We start from the raw sequence: 14,681 nt of genomic DNA, 5'->3' as shown, positions 1-14,681 counted from the left end.
GCGCTGCCTCGCTTGCTTAGCTGCCCTTCCCTGAACCGCAGGGAGTACAGACAGCACCAAGAAGGAGTCTCCTCCCCAGCCAGGGCTAAAACTCAAGAGATGAGCTGGGGCTTTTTATAGCAGCAGTTGCCTCTGGCTAGCTGAAGTTTTCAGCAAGGGAGACAGGAACAGCATGATCTAGCTTTCCTCACCAGTCAAACCCTGCATGCCCTTGTCTGGCAGGGAGCTGCAGCCTGTGCAGAATGCTCCTGATGGCCTTCTCACACCACCTCACTCCTGACTTCAGTTCCAGTGACCTCCTTCAAGGTCAAGCCAGTCCAACACTATTTTCTTTCCCTACTGTGAGCCCAGCACAACCTGCTGATCACCAGCCCAGAGAGCAGCAGGGCCTCCTCTCCCAGCTGCACAGGTTTGAAAGCCTCCACTATACCTCTTCCCTGCCTCCTCGCTCACTCGTCTCAAAGGGTTTCCAGCATTTTTTCCCCCTCTAAGAACTTGCCTAAGAAAATTAACTGACCTTGTAAGAGCAGGTTTTAAAATTGCAAATACAATAACCTACCACCACTGTCTTATGACTGCCCAAGTGTCTTAAACTCATGAAGGGATTAAGATAATGCGCTTTCTAATCTAACCCTCCTGACAACACTGACTGCTCCCTCGTACCTTGGGGCTGCACTTTGTCCAGATTACAGCCATCTTCTGCTTCTTAAGCCAGATCAGATGACTCGAAGCAGAAAACAATTCCATCTCTTAACCACGCTTCTGTTACACCCTCACAGTTTGGAAGATCTCTCCTCTGTCATCTCTAGTTGGAAGTTTGTTACCCAAAGCCTTTGATCTCTCTTCCACAGTTTCATCCTGTGACCTCCTACACTTTCGTACCCTGGTGAACTCTTCCTCCAGCCCAGCATTTACACCCTCGGGTAGCTGTAGATGCCTTTCATTACAGTGTAGCTGCAAACAACTGTGTTAAGACTTTTCCTCTCAGTTTTGCTTTCAGTGGTTTGGTTTGAAAACCGCTTTTTCACCTCCACTTTTCCACTTTGCATCTTTCTGAGAAGAACCCTGACATTTGCATTAGGTTACGGCTGCCTCTGCAGGACACCTTTTGAGGTACAATTACACACCGCTCTGAGCCAAAGACCACGCTGCCACCCAGACAGGCGGGCTGCTCTCCCACCACACCTCCCTGCCCCCTCCCCTGTACCCACATCACCCAACACGCAGCCAGGTGACGAGATGGTGAACTGATCTGGCTGAGAAGTTATTTTAGCAGGATGGCCCCAACTCAGATGACAGAAAAGGGGATAAGACTTCTTTGACAGCAGGGCAAGCTTCAATAAGCTTAGCGGTGACTAATTATGACACCATACCATGAAGCATCTTGTCTACAACGCTTTGAGGAAATGCCCCTACCAAGGCAGCTCAAAAGTCATCAGTTGGTTTCCTTTTCCACGCTTAAGGCCTTTGAACCTGAGTTCTGAGGTCAGCGGGTCTGGAGCGTGATCAGAACAAGCTGGAGATGGAGCGTGACGGAGGAGCTTAGCAGGACAAGACAAGGTGGCTGGAGCAGGACACGTACAAGAGGGACGGGATAGGAAGTGACACAAAGAACACGTCTTCCCTCCCCACCGGCAGCAGACAGGAAGACATCCAAGACAGGCATTGCACTTTCTTAGCAATATCTTCCTCACCAAACAGGCTGCCTTTCTTGCCAGGTGCAGAAGTCAGACAGGAGAGTGTATTGAAAAGGGCAAGACAGACAGGAACCACAGGAGCAAAGAGCCCTTAAATTCGTCTCCCAAAAAAGAATGGCTGCAAGGGAGGTTTTTGCCAGAGGAAGATCAGCTACACAGAACACAAGACAGGAGGAGGAGAAGTTCATTTGCAGACTCACCCTGCTCAGGGTCTTCCAACAGAACCCCTCTTTTTACCAGCTCCTCTCTTGGCTTTCGCATAGAAATCTTTCGTTCTAAAACTGATATTAAATTGAAAAAAAGCACTCAGAAAACAGGGTAGGCTAGAAGTTCAAGAAGATACTTTTTTTAAAGGCATCCTCTGGAGGAAATAAAAGGGCTTCAAATTTCACTGATTTTTGCATGGATTAAGAGGAGGGAGGAGGGACTGCACGTTCAGGCCTGCACTTCACACTAGATTGGTGATCGTGGAGCAAAGCCTCCCTCCTCCCCACAGCTGCTCCGGGAGGTTCCTTGCAAGAAAGGAATTTGTTTGTCTGAAACTACTGCTCCATGGCAAGGTGTTTCTGGAGAGATTGCAGGTGCCAGCCCATCACCAAAGCCACGTTTTGGTTCTTATGCATGTCAGCACTCAGGCTTGTGACAGCAAGCCCTTCTCACTAGCCAGATGGCTAATGGCAGGTTTCCCAAGCAGAGGAAGGGACTCCCACCCAGCCCCGATTACCTTCCGAAGTCTCCTTAAATTTGTCACTGCTTTTCTTTTTCCTCCACTTCCAGGGTTTGAAGATCTTGCCAAAGCTTGAGAACTTGCTTTTCCTCTTTGTAGGAGGTGTGGTGTCACCCGATTCCAAAACATCTACCCCCATGCCGACATCAGTTGGAGGGTGATCCACCTCTTCGGCTGCATGGAAAATAAATCAAGAAGTTACCTTTGTGCTGCAGATAAGAGCTGCCATCTCCCCCCAGCCTGTCCCTCGCACACTGGGAAACAACGGCGCACGTTCATGCAAAGAAGGCAGCAAGACTCCATGCCTTCAGGTAACTCATCAGCATTTCATGTTAGCTTGGGGAGACAAGAGTGGGGTTTGGGGTTTCCAATGTTAACAGCGCAAAGGGGAACCGCCACGAGGCTTTCTAAGGAAACAAGGATTAGTTTAAATTTGCAGTGTCACAGCTTCGCCCGATGAACATAAATCACTTTGCTGCAGTTTCTCATCTTCAGTTGGAAGCAACTGGGGCTAGACACAAGTAATTACACGAACACAAATACCTTCCAGACTGCAGAGCCGACTTTCACGACTGTCTACACACACTGAAATTACTAGAGCCATTCCAACAGCTGTATGTGCTAGAACTCAGCCTCTCACATTTTTCCCTCTATAAATAAGGCCAGCAAAGCTGGCCAAGAGCAACAACTACACAGGAAAGCAACACAATACAGGCCTGCGCTCCACCTACTGTACTTGAAGTCTCTGGAGAACAACACAAGAAGGACATGGAGGTGGGAAGGGACACGCCAAAAAAACTCCGACTTGCTGCAACAAAAAAAGGTCATAAAGAAACGACTTGCGAAGCAGAAACGGGGCACGACGTGCTAAGCTGGTGACCGTCAGTTCTGGCTTGCCCGGTGTTGCTGTTTTCTGGGTATTTGATGGAACATAAGGGAACACTTACAATCAGCAGAACTGAGCAATGCCTGCGAAAAAAATAAAACCCAGAGTGCACACAACCTAAGTGAAGCCAGCTGGTGACCCGCTTCATGGGCTTTGCAGACCAAGAATCCCTTGGCTTCAGCACTGCAAAAGACAGGAGCACCCAAGCTGCGTTGCAGAACGCCGTGAAAACACACAATATTGAGAATGGAGCCTGGGGAGTTCCTACAGCCCGATGACGTGGTCCTGCCAAATGCCACAGGCTGAGGTGCCGCGTTACGAGTTGCACTTGCTCATCTAATTTTTGAGCCTCTAAGTCAAACGTTCTGGAGTTTGCGAGCCTTCTGGGCTCACAAAAGACCTTTTAGTCAACTTCAGACAAGCCTGTATGACATGCCTGCAGAAAAGACAATACCCCATAGGCCACGCAGAAAGTTCAGCCAAGAATCCCATCTCCTGAGGCTACGAGATTGGGAAAGGAATTTTAGGGGAAAGCAATTTTAGGGGAAAGCTATTTTGCACATAGGACAAAGGGCTAATAAAGTATCTGCTGTATCCTACAATTATCCACCAAGGATCCAGACTCAGATGTGAAAAAGCAGATTCCTGTCAACGTGGGGAAGAGCAGATTCAGGACAGTGGGGGGGAAAAAACACAAACAGGAAAAAAATGAGTTGTTTGGTGGAGCTCTACCTGCAACCCTGTAGTGTTTCCTAGCATGAGATTTCTGACCCTGGGAAGCATCAAGGACGGGGAGCTCCTGAGCAGCTTCAGGCAAGCTGGGCTGAGGACAGGCTGTCACTGTGCAACACTGCAGGACAGCTGGACCCCAGTTTTTCAGTCTGAGCACAAATGAAATGGAAGATCACAAGGGAAGAGAAAAGCAACACAGACCATGCCAGCAGCACATGGGAAACCGGCGAGTATTTCAGTAGGAGGATCTAGATCACATGCGAGAGGTGCAGTCTTCAACCAAATGATGGAGGAAGAGGAAAGCCAGACCAGGACTCTGGTTTGCTGGAGGGGCAAGGAAGTGCTGCAGTGCTACCCAGCAGGAAAAAAGGCTTTTCAAAGCTGATCATGGCCATTTCGGACTCTACCTAAAATGCATGACCCTTCCAGCTCTGTACAGGCTTCTCCTCTCACTTGCAGGACTCCAGATTTCACACAGTGGTGGTCGATGGGGTTTTTAAATCACCCCCCTAACAGAAAGCTCACTCAGAACCAGTGAAAAGCTGATGCCAGGCAACATTTATTTGAAAAAGCAAGATCAATTCAGCATCTGAGCCTGCTGCTTAAAAAAAATTCTGGCTTCCTAACAGGAGAGAAATTGGGTGGAAAGTAACATACAAGATGTCAGCACCGATCTGTGATTTTCTGCTGCTCTATTCTGCAATTTTCTGCTGGGAGGGAAGGTGGGTGGGAGGAAGTTAGGACCAAAAAAAAAAAAAAAAAAGGCATTTCAAGCTCCCAGAAACCCAAGATGAATTGTCTGGATGTTTAGAGGCACTTTCTTCACAGACTAGAACATTAGCCCTGGAGTTGTACGTGTAATTTTAAAAAGCAGTATTCACTTTGTTCAACAGAGCGTTCCCAAAGTTTACCAGGCAGGCGAGACCGCTTGCCAGGCACAAGCTGTGGGCTGAATTTGGATCCCAAGTGCCACGCAAAGGCATTTCCCTCACCTTTCTGAGGAGCACTACCAGCGCTGAAGGCAGTTGTACCAAGCTCACTTCATACATATCCCTTCCCTGAACTGCTCTTAGGAATGTAACTGATGTGCTGTCTGCCACCCGAGGTGTCAGAGTGCTGCACTAAGCAAAATAAGTTATTAAAAGAAAACTCAACCATCAGGTCCCCAGAATAATGAACGGAGACCTCAGCAAGCAGTGATGTCTCCATTTCCAATTAGAGGGAGGGCAACAAGCATTTCCCCACCACAGACACCTCCGAGCAGCGACGGAGGAACAGGGGATGTAAGAGGATGAGCCGAAACTGCAGGAGACACATGATATCCCCAAAGCAGGGTGGGTGGGGGAGAGCCCACATGTGAGTTTGACTCCAGGCAGAAGAACTTCTCTCAGCAGCTTCTGCAGGTCCAGGTCTGGCTGTTAAATCAAATACCATCTCAGGGTGGAGTTTCACACGAGGTGCCTGACTGCTGTTAATTGCAATCGTGCAGGTTAATACAGAAGCTGGGTTTCACAATGACATTCAGCATCGATATTGAATAACTCAGTTCTTGCTTCTCTGCCACGTGACTCCACACTATCAGCTCCTTGTAGGCTTGTGCTGCGCAGCAGGTCTTGTCCAACGGGAAAACACTTGGTTGTGCTGGTTTGTCATCAGTTCCATGACTAAAAACAGCCACGCAAGAGGGGCGGACAGGCATACTGTGTGCCTCTCGTAGCATAAAACCACAGTCCAAACCATCTTCACCACCCCTTTTGCTCTCTGTAGAATAAAACTCAATACACATCACTAGTGTGAACATCCTACAGCCCGCCGGGCAATCCTGATGCCATCAAAGCCATTTCCCTCCCCGATACAAGCTGGGATTCATTCACTCTAGTTCTGCAGCACAGGCTACTCACAGGAGAGCATGTGATGCCCTTCCACAGCACTCTTCCTTTTACCAGCCCTAATTACGGACACAGACATTTAAAACAGTCTGTTGTGATGCAATTATGAATTCCATTCACTGCTAATTAGCGGGTGGATCAGCAGCTGTAGGTGTGCTTTACTGATCTGTATTTTAAGCAACCTCATTGTTCAGTGATTGTTCACATTAGATAGTGCTCATGCTCCTTCAGAAAAGGACCTTCCCTTCCGTTCACAGCCCATTTCTTGCCCAAATTGCCATGAAATGGTGCAGAGAGGACACTTCTAGCCCAAGCTGCCTTCGCTGTGAAGGGTGGATTGTCTGTGCCTCCTCTTGCTCTGCTCTCCAAGGTACAGGAGGGTCCCTAAGCCGCTTCGCAATGCAAGGCAGAAACCGCTCCTCACCTGAGTCATGCACTGGGAAACTGCTAAGGAACCAGTGCAGTGCTTGGGGAAAGAAATGGGGCAAAAAAAGCCAAACTGGACTTTAAGGCAAGGATGAGAAGCGTCAGTAAGCTGATGCCCTTGCCCGACCCAGCCCTTGCTCAGCATCGAGGCTCTTTACCTGCATGGCAAGTCCGTGTCCGAGAGACCAGCGTCACCTTCACTGTGGTCCAGGCTGGAAAACCCTTTTCAAATTTATGAAAAAGGTTAAATGAGGTCATGCAGGCCCAGGTGAACCCAGTGGAGTCCTCATTAGAAGGTCAGGAGCTTTCCAATAAGCAGGTCCCTAACGTGCCCCCATGCCAAAGCACGACCTTGTTTAACCTTTCTGCAAGAACTACATGAAGTAGCCCCTTCAGAAGTGACCCCCATGCCGGGAGAGCCCACCCTGACACCTCCATGCCATGCCTAAAGTGACCTGCAACACAGCCCCCGTTGAGAAAAACTCCAGAATAAAACATTTACTGCAAACTTCAGCACGTTTCCCCAGGCAAGCGTGGGTGCTTCTCCTGGAGCACTCAACCTGCCATGCCTCGGGCAGACCCCCAGGACCCAGCTGGTCTGGGGAGGGCTGTTGTCTCCCAATTTCTCTACCAGAGCCTGCTGCCATTTCAGATCTTCTCTCTTGAACACTTCACATGTCCTGATCCTAGTTCCATCCAAACAAGCAGGTGAATTTGAGCTGTTTAAACAGCAGATCTGTGTTAACCCAAAATGTTTAGACTGAAATAGTCTAGGGAAACGTCACAAAATTGGCACAGCCTGGAGACACAAGAAGGCAGAAAGCTCCAGCAGTGCCAAGCAGCTCAGGATGCAATTCTCCACCAGTACGCCTGGCCAGCTGGTCCCTCCAACCCTCCCCCTGCAGACTGCCACACATATTTACACTCACGTCTTGCCATTAAAACGCAGGCAGAATAAAGCTCTTCTCCCACCGCACCTTGTGCTAGATGCAAACTGTTGTGCAAGAACACGGGTGGTGTTAAGCTCCTGCTGTAATGTTTTTTTTCCAGAGAAGAGAAACCATTTCAGTGGAAGAAGCTGGAGACTTGCAGTTGGTCTCCAAGCTCGTCACGCAATCAGCAAGTGACTGCAGCTCTGCGTGTGTCATCTGCTCCCAAAGCTTTTGTCAGGCGTGGGGCTGCCATGCCCAGTACGGATGGTCAAGCTTTCACTTCCACCACTACTCTCAGTGGGTCAAACCAGCAGAGCCGGGATCTGTGGGGTCAATTAAAAATACCACGTGTGTTCACACCATCGCCATGCACACGGGACGCTCACAATGGCAAGCAGCTCTCTAGCTGACCTTTAGGAAATACCAACAGATAAATGTAATGGTTTAATGGTCACACCATGGTCCAAGGCAGGAAAAGCCATCACGTGAGCAAATATATTTAACCCTCATCTTCAGAGATCAAGTCCCAGAACATGCCTTTGTACAGCAATGCACTACCGGCGTAGAAAAAGGCACAGCAGAGATGTCAAGTATCAACATGAATTAAAAAAAAGCTTTTATTTCATTAAGGATCTCTCACAGGGAAGATACCTGCAACAACACATGAGATAGCGGCACCTCTGATGCACAGTATTAAAAAAAAAAAATTCAAACCAAGCTGCATCTAATGTAGGTCATTGCAGAATTAGTCCTGGTGAATTTTTAAACCATTTTAACTTGGGCCACACACCCTCAAAAGCCAGCACGGCTATGGAGAAGTTTTATTTTGTGTTTAACTGGCACACCATTACATAAGCTAAAAATCACTTCAAGGGCCAAGTCAGAGACCCTACAAAGCAAGGCTGAAGGCTGTGGAAAAATCAAAGCATCGCATCCCAGATGCTGACAATTCATATTATATTGCTACATGCCTGGGAGGGAAACTACTGCTTCCCAGTGTTCATGAAGAAAATGGCACAATCCTTTAAGGATGAAGGGTCAGTGAGCCCCAGCACAGGACTGCAGACTGAAACTGTTAGGAGAAGACTGAGAACATGCTGCTTTTCTCCCTGCAATACCTCTGCAGACATCCAAGAGCTGGTGGAGAAGACTTCAACTCCAAAAGAAGATGCGTCTCACCGCTGCCTGCACTACAACAGGCTCTTTGCCCCAGTCCTTTTGAGAGATGCAAGATCTGTTTAGTTTTATCTTCATTAAGAGACACCCTCACAAAGGGAACGAGAAAACATCAGTGTTTTGCTTTGTAACCAGACTTGCAGAGTGTGTAAATGAGGAGCTTGAGCCAGATTCTTTCCATCTGCAAACCATAGTTCACCCAGAACCTGATCCACCTCTTATCGTAGGAGTTACTACAGGATTTCCACAAATCCCCGAAGTTTCTGTTCATAAGGAGCTCTCTGGGCACTTCTGTCTCACAGTCATAGCCTCAAGGCTCACACCCAGACAGAGCTGCAGCAGCGAGACTGCGCTACAGCAAAGGACAGTGTGAACGCTTAGCTGAGAGCTAGAAAGCACTCGGACAGATTAGGCACTTCAGTGTCACTGCAGCAACCCTGAACACTTCTGCTTAATCACCTTTATTTTCCTAAGTTACACACACCCCTGAACCACAGAATCACTCAGGTTGGAAGAGCCCTCTGGGATCATCGAGTCCAACCATTGCCCTGACACCACCATGGCAACTACACCAGGGCACTAAGTGCCATGTCCAGGCTTTTCTTAAACCCCTCCAGAGATGGTGACTCCACCACCTCCCTGGGCAGCCCCTTCCAATGGCTAATGACCCTTGCTGAGAAGAAATGCTTCCTAATGTCCAACCTGAACCTCCCCTGGCCAAGCTTGAGGCTGTGTCCTCTTGTCCTAGCGCTGGTTGCCTGGGAGAAGAGGCCGACTCCCACTGCGCTACAACCTCCCTTCAGGTAGCTGTAGACTGCACTAAGGTCACCTCTGAGCCTCCTCTTCTCCAGGCTAAACACCCCCAGCTCCCTCAGCCGTTCCTTGTAGCTCAGACCCTCCAGACCCTTCACCAGCTTGGTCGCCCTCCTCTGGAGGCCTGAAGTTCTGCTATCACACAAGCCCAGAAGGTGCATCAGGAACGTTTTGCTGAGAACGTGGCTGCTCATTACACACCCCACATCACCGCACCTTCAGCAGCATGTTTTGCAGCACAGCCTGGACCTAAGGCTAGAGCGGGACCGACCGCCTGGCAGCATGGAGCCTGCGCGGGCTCCTCACTGGCTGACGCTGTGGGACTGCAACAAACCCTCCCGTTGCCAAAACAGTGTTGATGCACAGGCTGGAGAATAATTCAGCTCCTTCGGCTTTGTTGTGGCGGGCAGAACAGTTAAGAACCCAAAAAGCTTTCAAGCAAACAGCTACAACTCAAAAAAGCAAACAAAGCCTCTTTTGAGGGAAATGCTGTTAAGGTTAAAGTATCAAAAAAGCACTTTAGGTAAATGTTTCTGGCTTCCTATAACAGCTTTAAAAACTTCACGTGCATTTCCTGAATGGGCCAGGGAAGACGTGAATCCTGACCTTAAAGCAATAAAAGACTGTGGTCACAAAACAAGACTCAAATAGTCCCAGCCCTTGGTCTTTTGTACATTTCTAATCACCATAATCTTCACAAGACTTTTCTTTTCAACAGCATCCTGCCAAAGTTAATGCAAGAACCATCTCTTCAGAGTTCACAATTTACTCAGTAGGAACAAGGCAAGTTGTGCCATGAAAAAAGACTCCAAATAGCAAATGACCAGTTGAGGAAACACCAGGTCTGCTGGCCTCCAGTCTCCGGCAAAGGACAATGTCATTACACCAAGCGAGCCCACTCCCCTGAAAATTACCACTGTCTGTGGTGCTTGATGAGAGAAAGAGCCCAAGACCGAACAGGTCGGCTTTGAACAGTGCGTAAGTCCAAGGAAAAGATGCTGTTAATCTCCACTGAAGATGACTCAAGTTTTTATTTCTCCCTTCCACTCTCTCAATACCACTTTATTTATAGCAGCTGCTTGAGTAAGACTGGCTGGAATAAACTGGGGGTGGGCAAGAGAGAATCCCTGGTTTACTGAGCCCTAAAAATCCTTGGTAGGTTCAAAGTTATAAAAGTGAAAAAGAATGAAAAAAAAAAATCTGTCTGTCAGGGAGCTCTCCACGTGCAAACGTCAAGTGTTTCTCTAAAAATCAGATCATTGCACTTTACAGATGAGAGTAAGCAACTCAGCCCAGCGAGCTGACAGCGAGTTGGTACGAGATAAAAGGGAACAACACGATGTGTAAAGTCTCCTCTCACAGGCAGTGCACGGCTGTGCCAGCGCTGGGAACAGCACCTAAGACAGAGACTGGAAGTAACACTGACCTACACGCAGCGTGCTGGAAGCAGTGCTGCTTCCAGGACCTAAGCAAGGTTGTGTTTGCTACAACCTGCCAGCTACCCAGATACCTCGCAGAGCAGAGAGAGAAAACAAGCAGGAAAATACCTGCCAAGCCCCTTCTCCCCCCAAAACTACTCTATCTGCCCCCAAAACCGGGGTGGCATCCCACACCAGGAGGCAATTCTGGGCAGCTTTGGTCCAGGCAGACTATCAGGGCTGGTTCCTACCCCACTCAGGTGAATTTTATCGCTGTCCAAGCGAGTGTCCCTGAACCTGGCCAAGCAAGCCAGAGGCTAGCCCTAAACCTGCAGCCAGTCCAAAGATCAGCAGAACATGTTGCACAGCGATTGCATGTGACATGAGTAAGAGAAAGGAAGGAAATGGGAGTTATTTCTCCGGTTTCTCTTCCCAGCTCCCGAGCCGGGCGCAGGTTACACAAGCCCCGCATTCCACTACTCCCCACTCCTCCGTTTCACCTGCAATCCAGCCCAAAGTTTCCTCCGTCTCCCTCGCCCTCCATTACTCACCAAAAGCAGCTGGATTTACCGGTCTCGAGAAGTGCGGCTGCCCCATTAGGTTCTTTTCTAAGCAGCTCTCCGGGAAGAGGCGGGAGGGGGAGAGAGAAGGGAAAAAAGTCTACCCTGAGAGAGCACTTTAGTCCTTTAAAATGATAAATCCACGCGTCGGACTGGGAAAGAGCCTGGCCAACGAGGCGGCTGCCAACTCTCAGGCAACGGCACGGGTGTCGGGCGGCGCAGCGCAGGTCCTGTTCTCCCCGTACCCCATGGCAGGGCACTTGATTCTCATAAATAGGCGTCAGTGCCAGCTCCCTTCACGCAGGAATGCCTGTCATTCCAGAGCCGAGCTGGCTAGGGCCGAAGCTCAGGAAGGGGAGGAGACAACCAGCCACGCTCCAGCCACTTAGCTGCATAATCCAAATCATCAACACCCCTCGCTCCTTCCTCGCATCAAGTTTAGCAAGAAAAGAGAAAAGCTGGGAGTGAGGAAAGAGGGAGACCGGCGTGGTTTTGCTCAAGGAAGGGCTTGGAGAAACCACATGCCAATAACACAGAGGGGGTTTCACCTCCCAAATGGGATCAAGGAGGTGATGGCTGTACCTGAGCCTGCAAATACAAACCAAGGCGGTCATGAATGAGAAAGCGTGGTACTCTAAGTGCTGAATTTCAAAAAGCTGATATGCATCTAGCCAGACTTATAATAAAAATACAATTTTATAGCAATTCCTTTTGCCACTGAAGTTACCAGGAAGCAGGTAGGAGCAGGGAGCGTGTCTTCTTGTTCAATTTAAATTTCACAAAGGAAAATTTAAATTCACCACGGAAAATAAGAGTTTATTTTTTATTCATGTATCACACCTTGATGGTTATGTAACAAATAACATTTGCATCACAATAAGATCTCCAGAGTTTAAATATGTCCACTTGGATTCTTCAGTTTTTCCACCAAAATTTGTGTTAGGACTTCAGTGAACCTACAGATCATTTCCAACCCCTGTACAGCACAGCACGGAGGAGTGAGGAAACCTTGAAACATCCACAAGTGTAAATCTGAACTCAGGGGAAAAGGAAACCAATTTTCAAAAACATACAGTAATTTGCTGCAGCATCACACCAGTGACTAACCAGGAACTTGAACCCATCTGACACATCCAGGTTTGTTCTCTCTGCTGTAGGAAAAAGCAGTTTTAAACACACCAAGATTCGCTGCAGCCCGCGAGGTCCTTGTCAGGCCAGCAGCCGCAGGACTTCAGCCAGGAAGAGTTCAGGACAAGCTCACAAGTCCCAATAGTACAAAATCTTCTATTCTGGGAAACAACAAACTCCAAGGTTGTCAGCTGGGGCTGGTGCAGCCGGGAACAAGCAACGCTGCGCATCAGTGAGCACAGACACCCAGAGCGAACGCCCGCCTCACCGCAGATCGCCGTTCACAACCGCTCCTCGCCGGGGGAGGCAGTTTTGCAGCCAACACACACCAGAAAAAGGGGTAGTTTTGAAATCTAAAAAAAACTCCACCTAAGCCACAAACACACCTGGAAGACGATGCTCTTGGTTCCTCCACCAACATACTACACATGCCATGGGACAACTTGCAAAATCCCCTCCTCCCCTCCGACGTGCAGCTGTACAAACACAGGAGGAAGCAGGACACCTCCGCACCTTCTCCACCCCGCTCCTCCTCAACTCCTGCCCCCTGAGCAGATGACCACCATCCCCACGGACAGCAGGAGCAGGTGGAGGAGCAAGGGATCAGCAGACACACGGGGGTGGAGGAGCAAATAGCGCTCTCCTCCCTCACACGGAGCATATGGACGTTCCTGAAAGCGTTGCTCTTCTCAGCCTCCCACCACCAGACATCTCCGTGCTCGGAAGAGGAGCCCGCGTTTCTGTCTGGTCAGCCACAGCAGTCAGTCTTCCAAGTATTTTTGATTTTCATTGTGGGCAATTAACATCCTGATTCACAGGCATGCTCCACCTCATTTAAGACTCTCTGCCTTGAAATAAAGAAAAAAGCCATTTTAAAGCCATTTAAATACGCTGCCATCTGGCAGAGACCCACCAAGTTCAGAGATAGAGGCTGGAAGATTTCTCCAAGTCTGTAAATCAGCTGTCCAGCTTGGAAGGAGGTCTGGAAAAAATATCCCTGCACGTGGGAATGCTACAGAACACTAAACACTGCATCTAGCCTGGCCTGATTTCCAAGGAGATTAAAGCCATTGCATTTTATATTGCATTTGCTGTGAATTAAGAGCGTGCAAAGCTCTGCTGCAGAACCGATGACACGTGGTAGGCTGTTCAAGCACAGCAGCACAATCATATGCCTGAGCCCTTATTTCTACATTTGTAAAACATGAAACATTAACTTAAATTTCAATGCAAGAGATTTAACTGAATGCATTGAAGTTCCCAGCGGCTGCAGCCCAAGAGCATGCACAAGAGTTGCTCAGGCTCTGGTGCCGCGGAGTAACTCACTAGGCTGTGAAAAGACCATGCAATAAAGTCCTTTCACGTTTCTGTATCGTTGATCACACCTTGCAAACCATCATGAAGAGAATAACAAGACTATTTGGCAAAGGCACTTGTAATAAAGTTTGTACCAGAAGGATTAATATTTGCTTCTGAAACGCAGGGCTGTGGTGCTCAAGGAGCGAAGAGATACAAATCTGCATTTCAAATTGCAACTTGCTTTGGACTTCAGACCTCCTTGAGGAGTATCAGCCACAACTCTCTCCTCTTTGGGGTAGGAGGAACAAAAACCCCACCAGAAGAGGGCTGACAAAACACAGCGAACAGCAGAAATCCAAACCAAAAACCCCAACACCATTATTTTCAAGGTGGACTCCTGGCCAGAAAGACCTGCCAGTCCATCCTTCACTTCCATCTCCAGAAAGAAAGGTACAAATTCTGCACCAGCAGACACAACGCAAAAAAACTGTTCCTGTCTCAACTCTAGCCCGAGGACAGAGCCTAAGAGCAGCCACACTTACTGTGCTCTTCAGTAACCCTTTGCATCCATAGTGCTTTGGTTCACAGCTGGGTAAAAACATGGGGCAAAGCAACCTGCCCCAGTTCCCTGCCAGCAGCACGTGAAGAGCACAGAGCACCGATGCCTGAGGCTCAGCACCCCATCTAGTAAGGCTGCTTTCAGCTCTACCAACAGCAGTGAGACAAAGCCTCAGCCCCCATCCAACTGCACGTCCAGGATAAAGGAAAACCCACATTTCATGCAAGGATAACTAACGAACATCCAAAATTCCCATAACAACGCAGAAGGGCCGTCTGACTTAGCTGCGCTGCAACCAGAAGGAAGGAGAGCAAAGCCTGTACTCCTCAGGGACACGTGAAGACCTTTCTGAGAAGGAAGAGCTTGGAATAGCAAAGAGCTTTCTACAGGAAAGCAAAATGGGATACAGCTGACGGTCCCCTCAACATTTTCTTCTAAA

At 48.7% G+C, this 14,681-nt stretch overlaps 1 protein-coding gene across 23 annotated transcripts in view; it reads right to left on the bottom strand.

Annotated features, from left to right (window-relative positions):
- PHACTR4 (phosphatase and actin regulator 4) overlaps positions 1–14,681 on the bottom strand; it is a 76,602-nt gene that overhangs the window by 13,188 nt on the left and 48,733 nt on the right. For 21 of the 23 annotated variants that reach the window (XM_068417589.1, XM_068417588.1, XM_068417597.1 and 18 more), the window contains 2 exons: positions 2,422–2,598; positions 1,898–1,978 (listed from right to left, as the gene is read on the bottom strand). In XM_068417589.1, the coding sequence (XP_068273690.1) occupies positions 1,898–1,978; positions 2,422–2,598 (258 nt within the window). Of the gene's footprint in view, positions 1–1,897; positions 1,979–2,421; positions 2,599–11,247; positions 11,554–14,681 lie in introns of those variants that run through there. The other 2 variants (XM_068417586.1, XM_068417574.1) reach the window with 2 other exon arrangements.

Source organism: Nyctibius grandis, chromosome 24 (genome assembly GCF_013368605.1).
Source record: "Nyctibius grandis isolate bNycGra1 chromosome 24, bNycGra1.pri, whole genome shotgun sequence".
NCBI classification, from domain to species: domain Eukaryota; kingdom Metazoa; phylum Chordata; class Aves; order Nyctibiiformes; family Nyctibiidae; genus Nyctibius; species Nyctibius grandis.
Note: the sequence above shows the minus strand (reverse complement) of the source record. Positions and strands in the feature narration are given on the sequence as shown.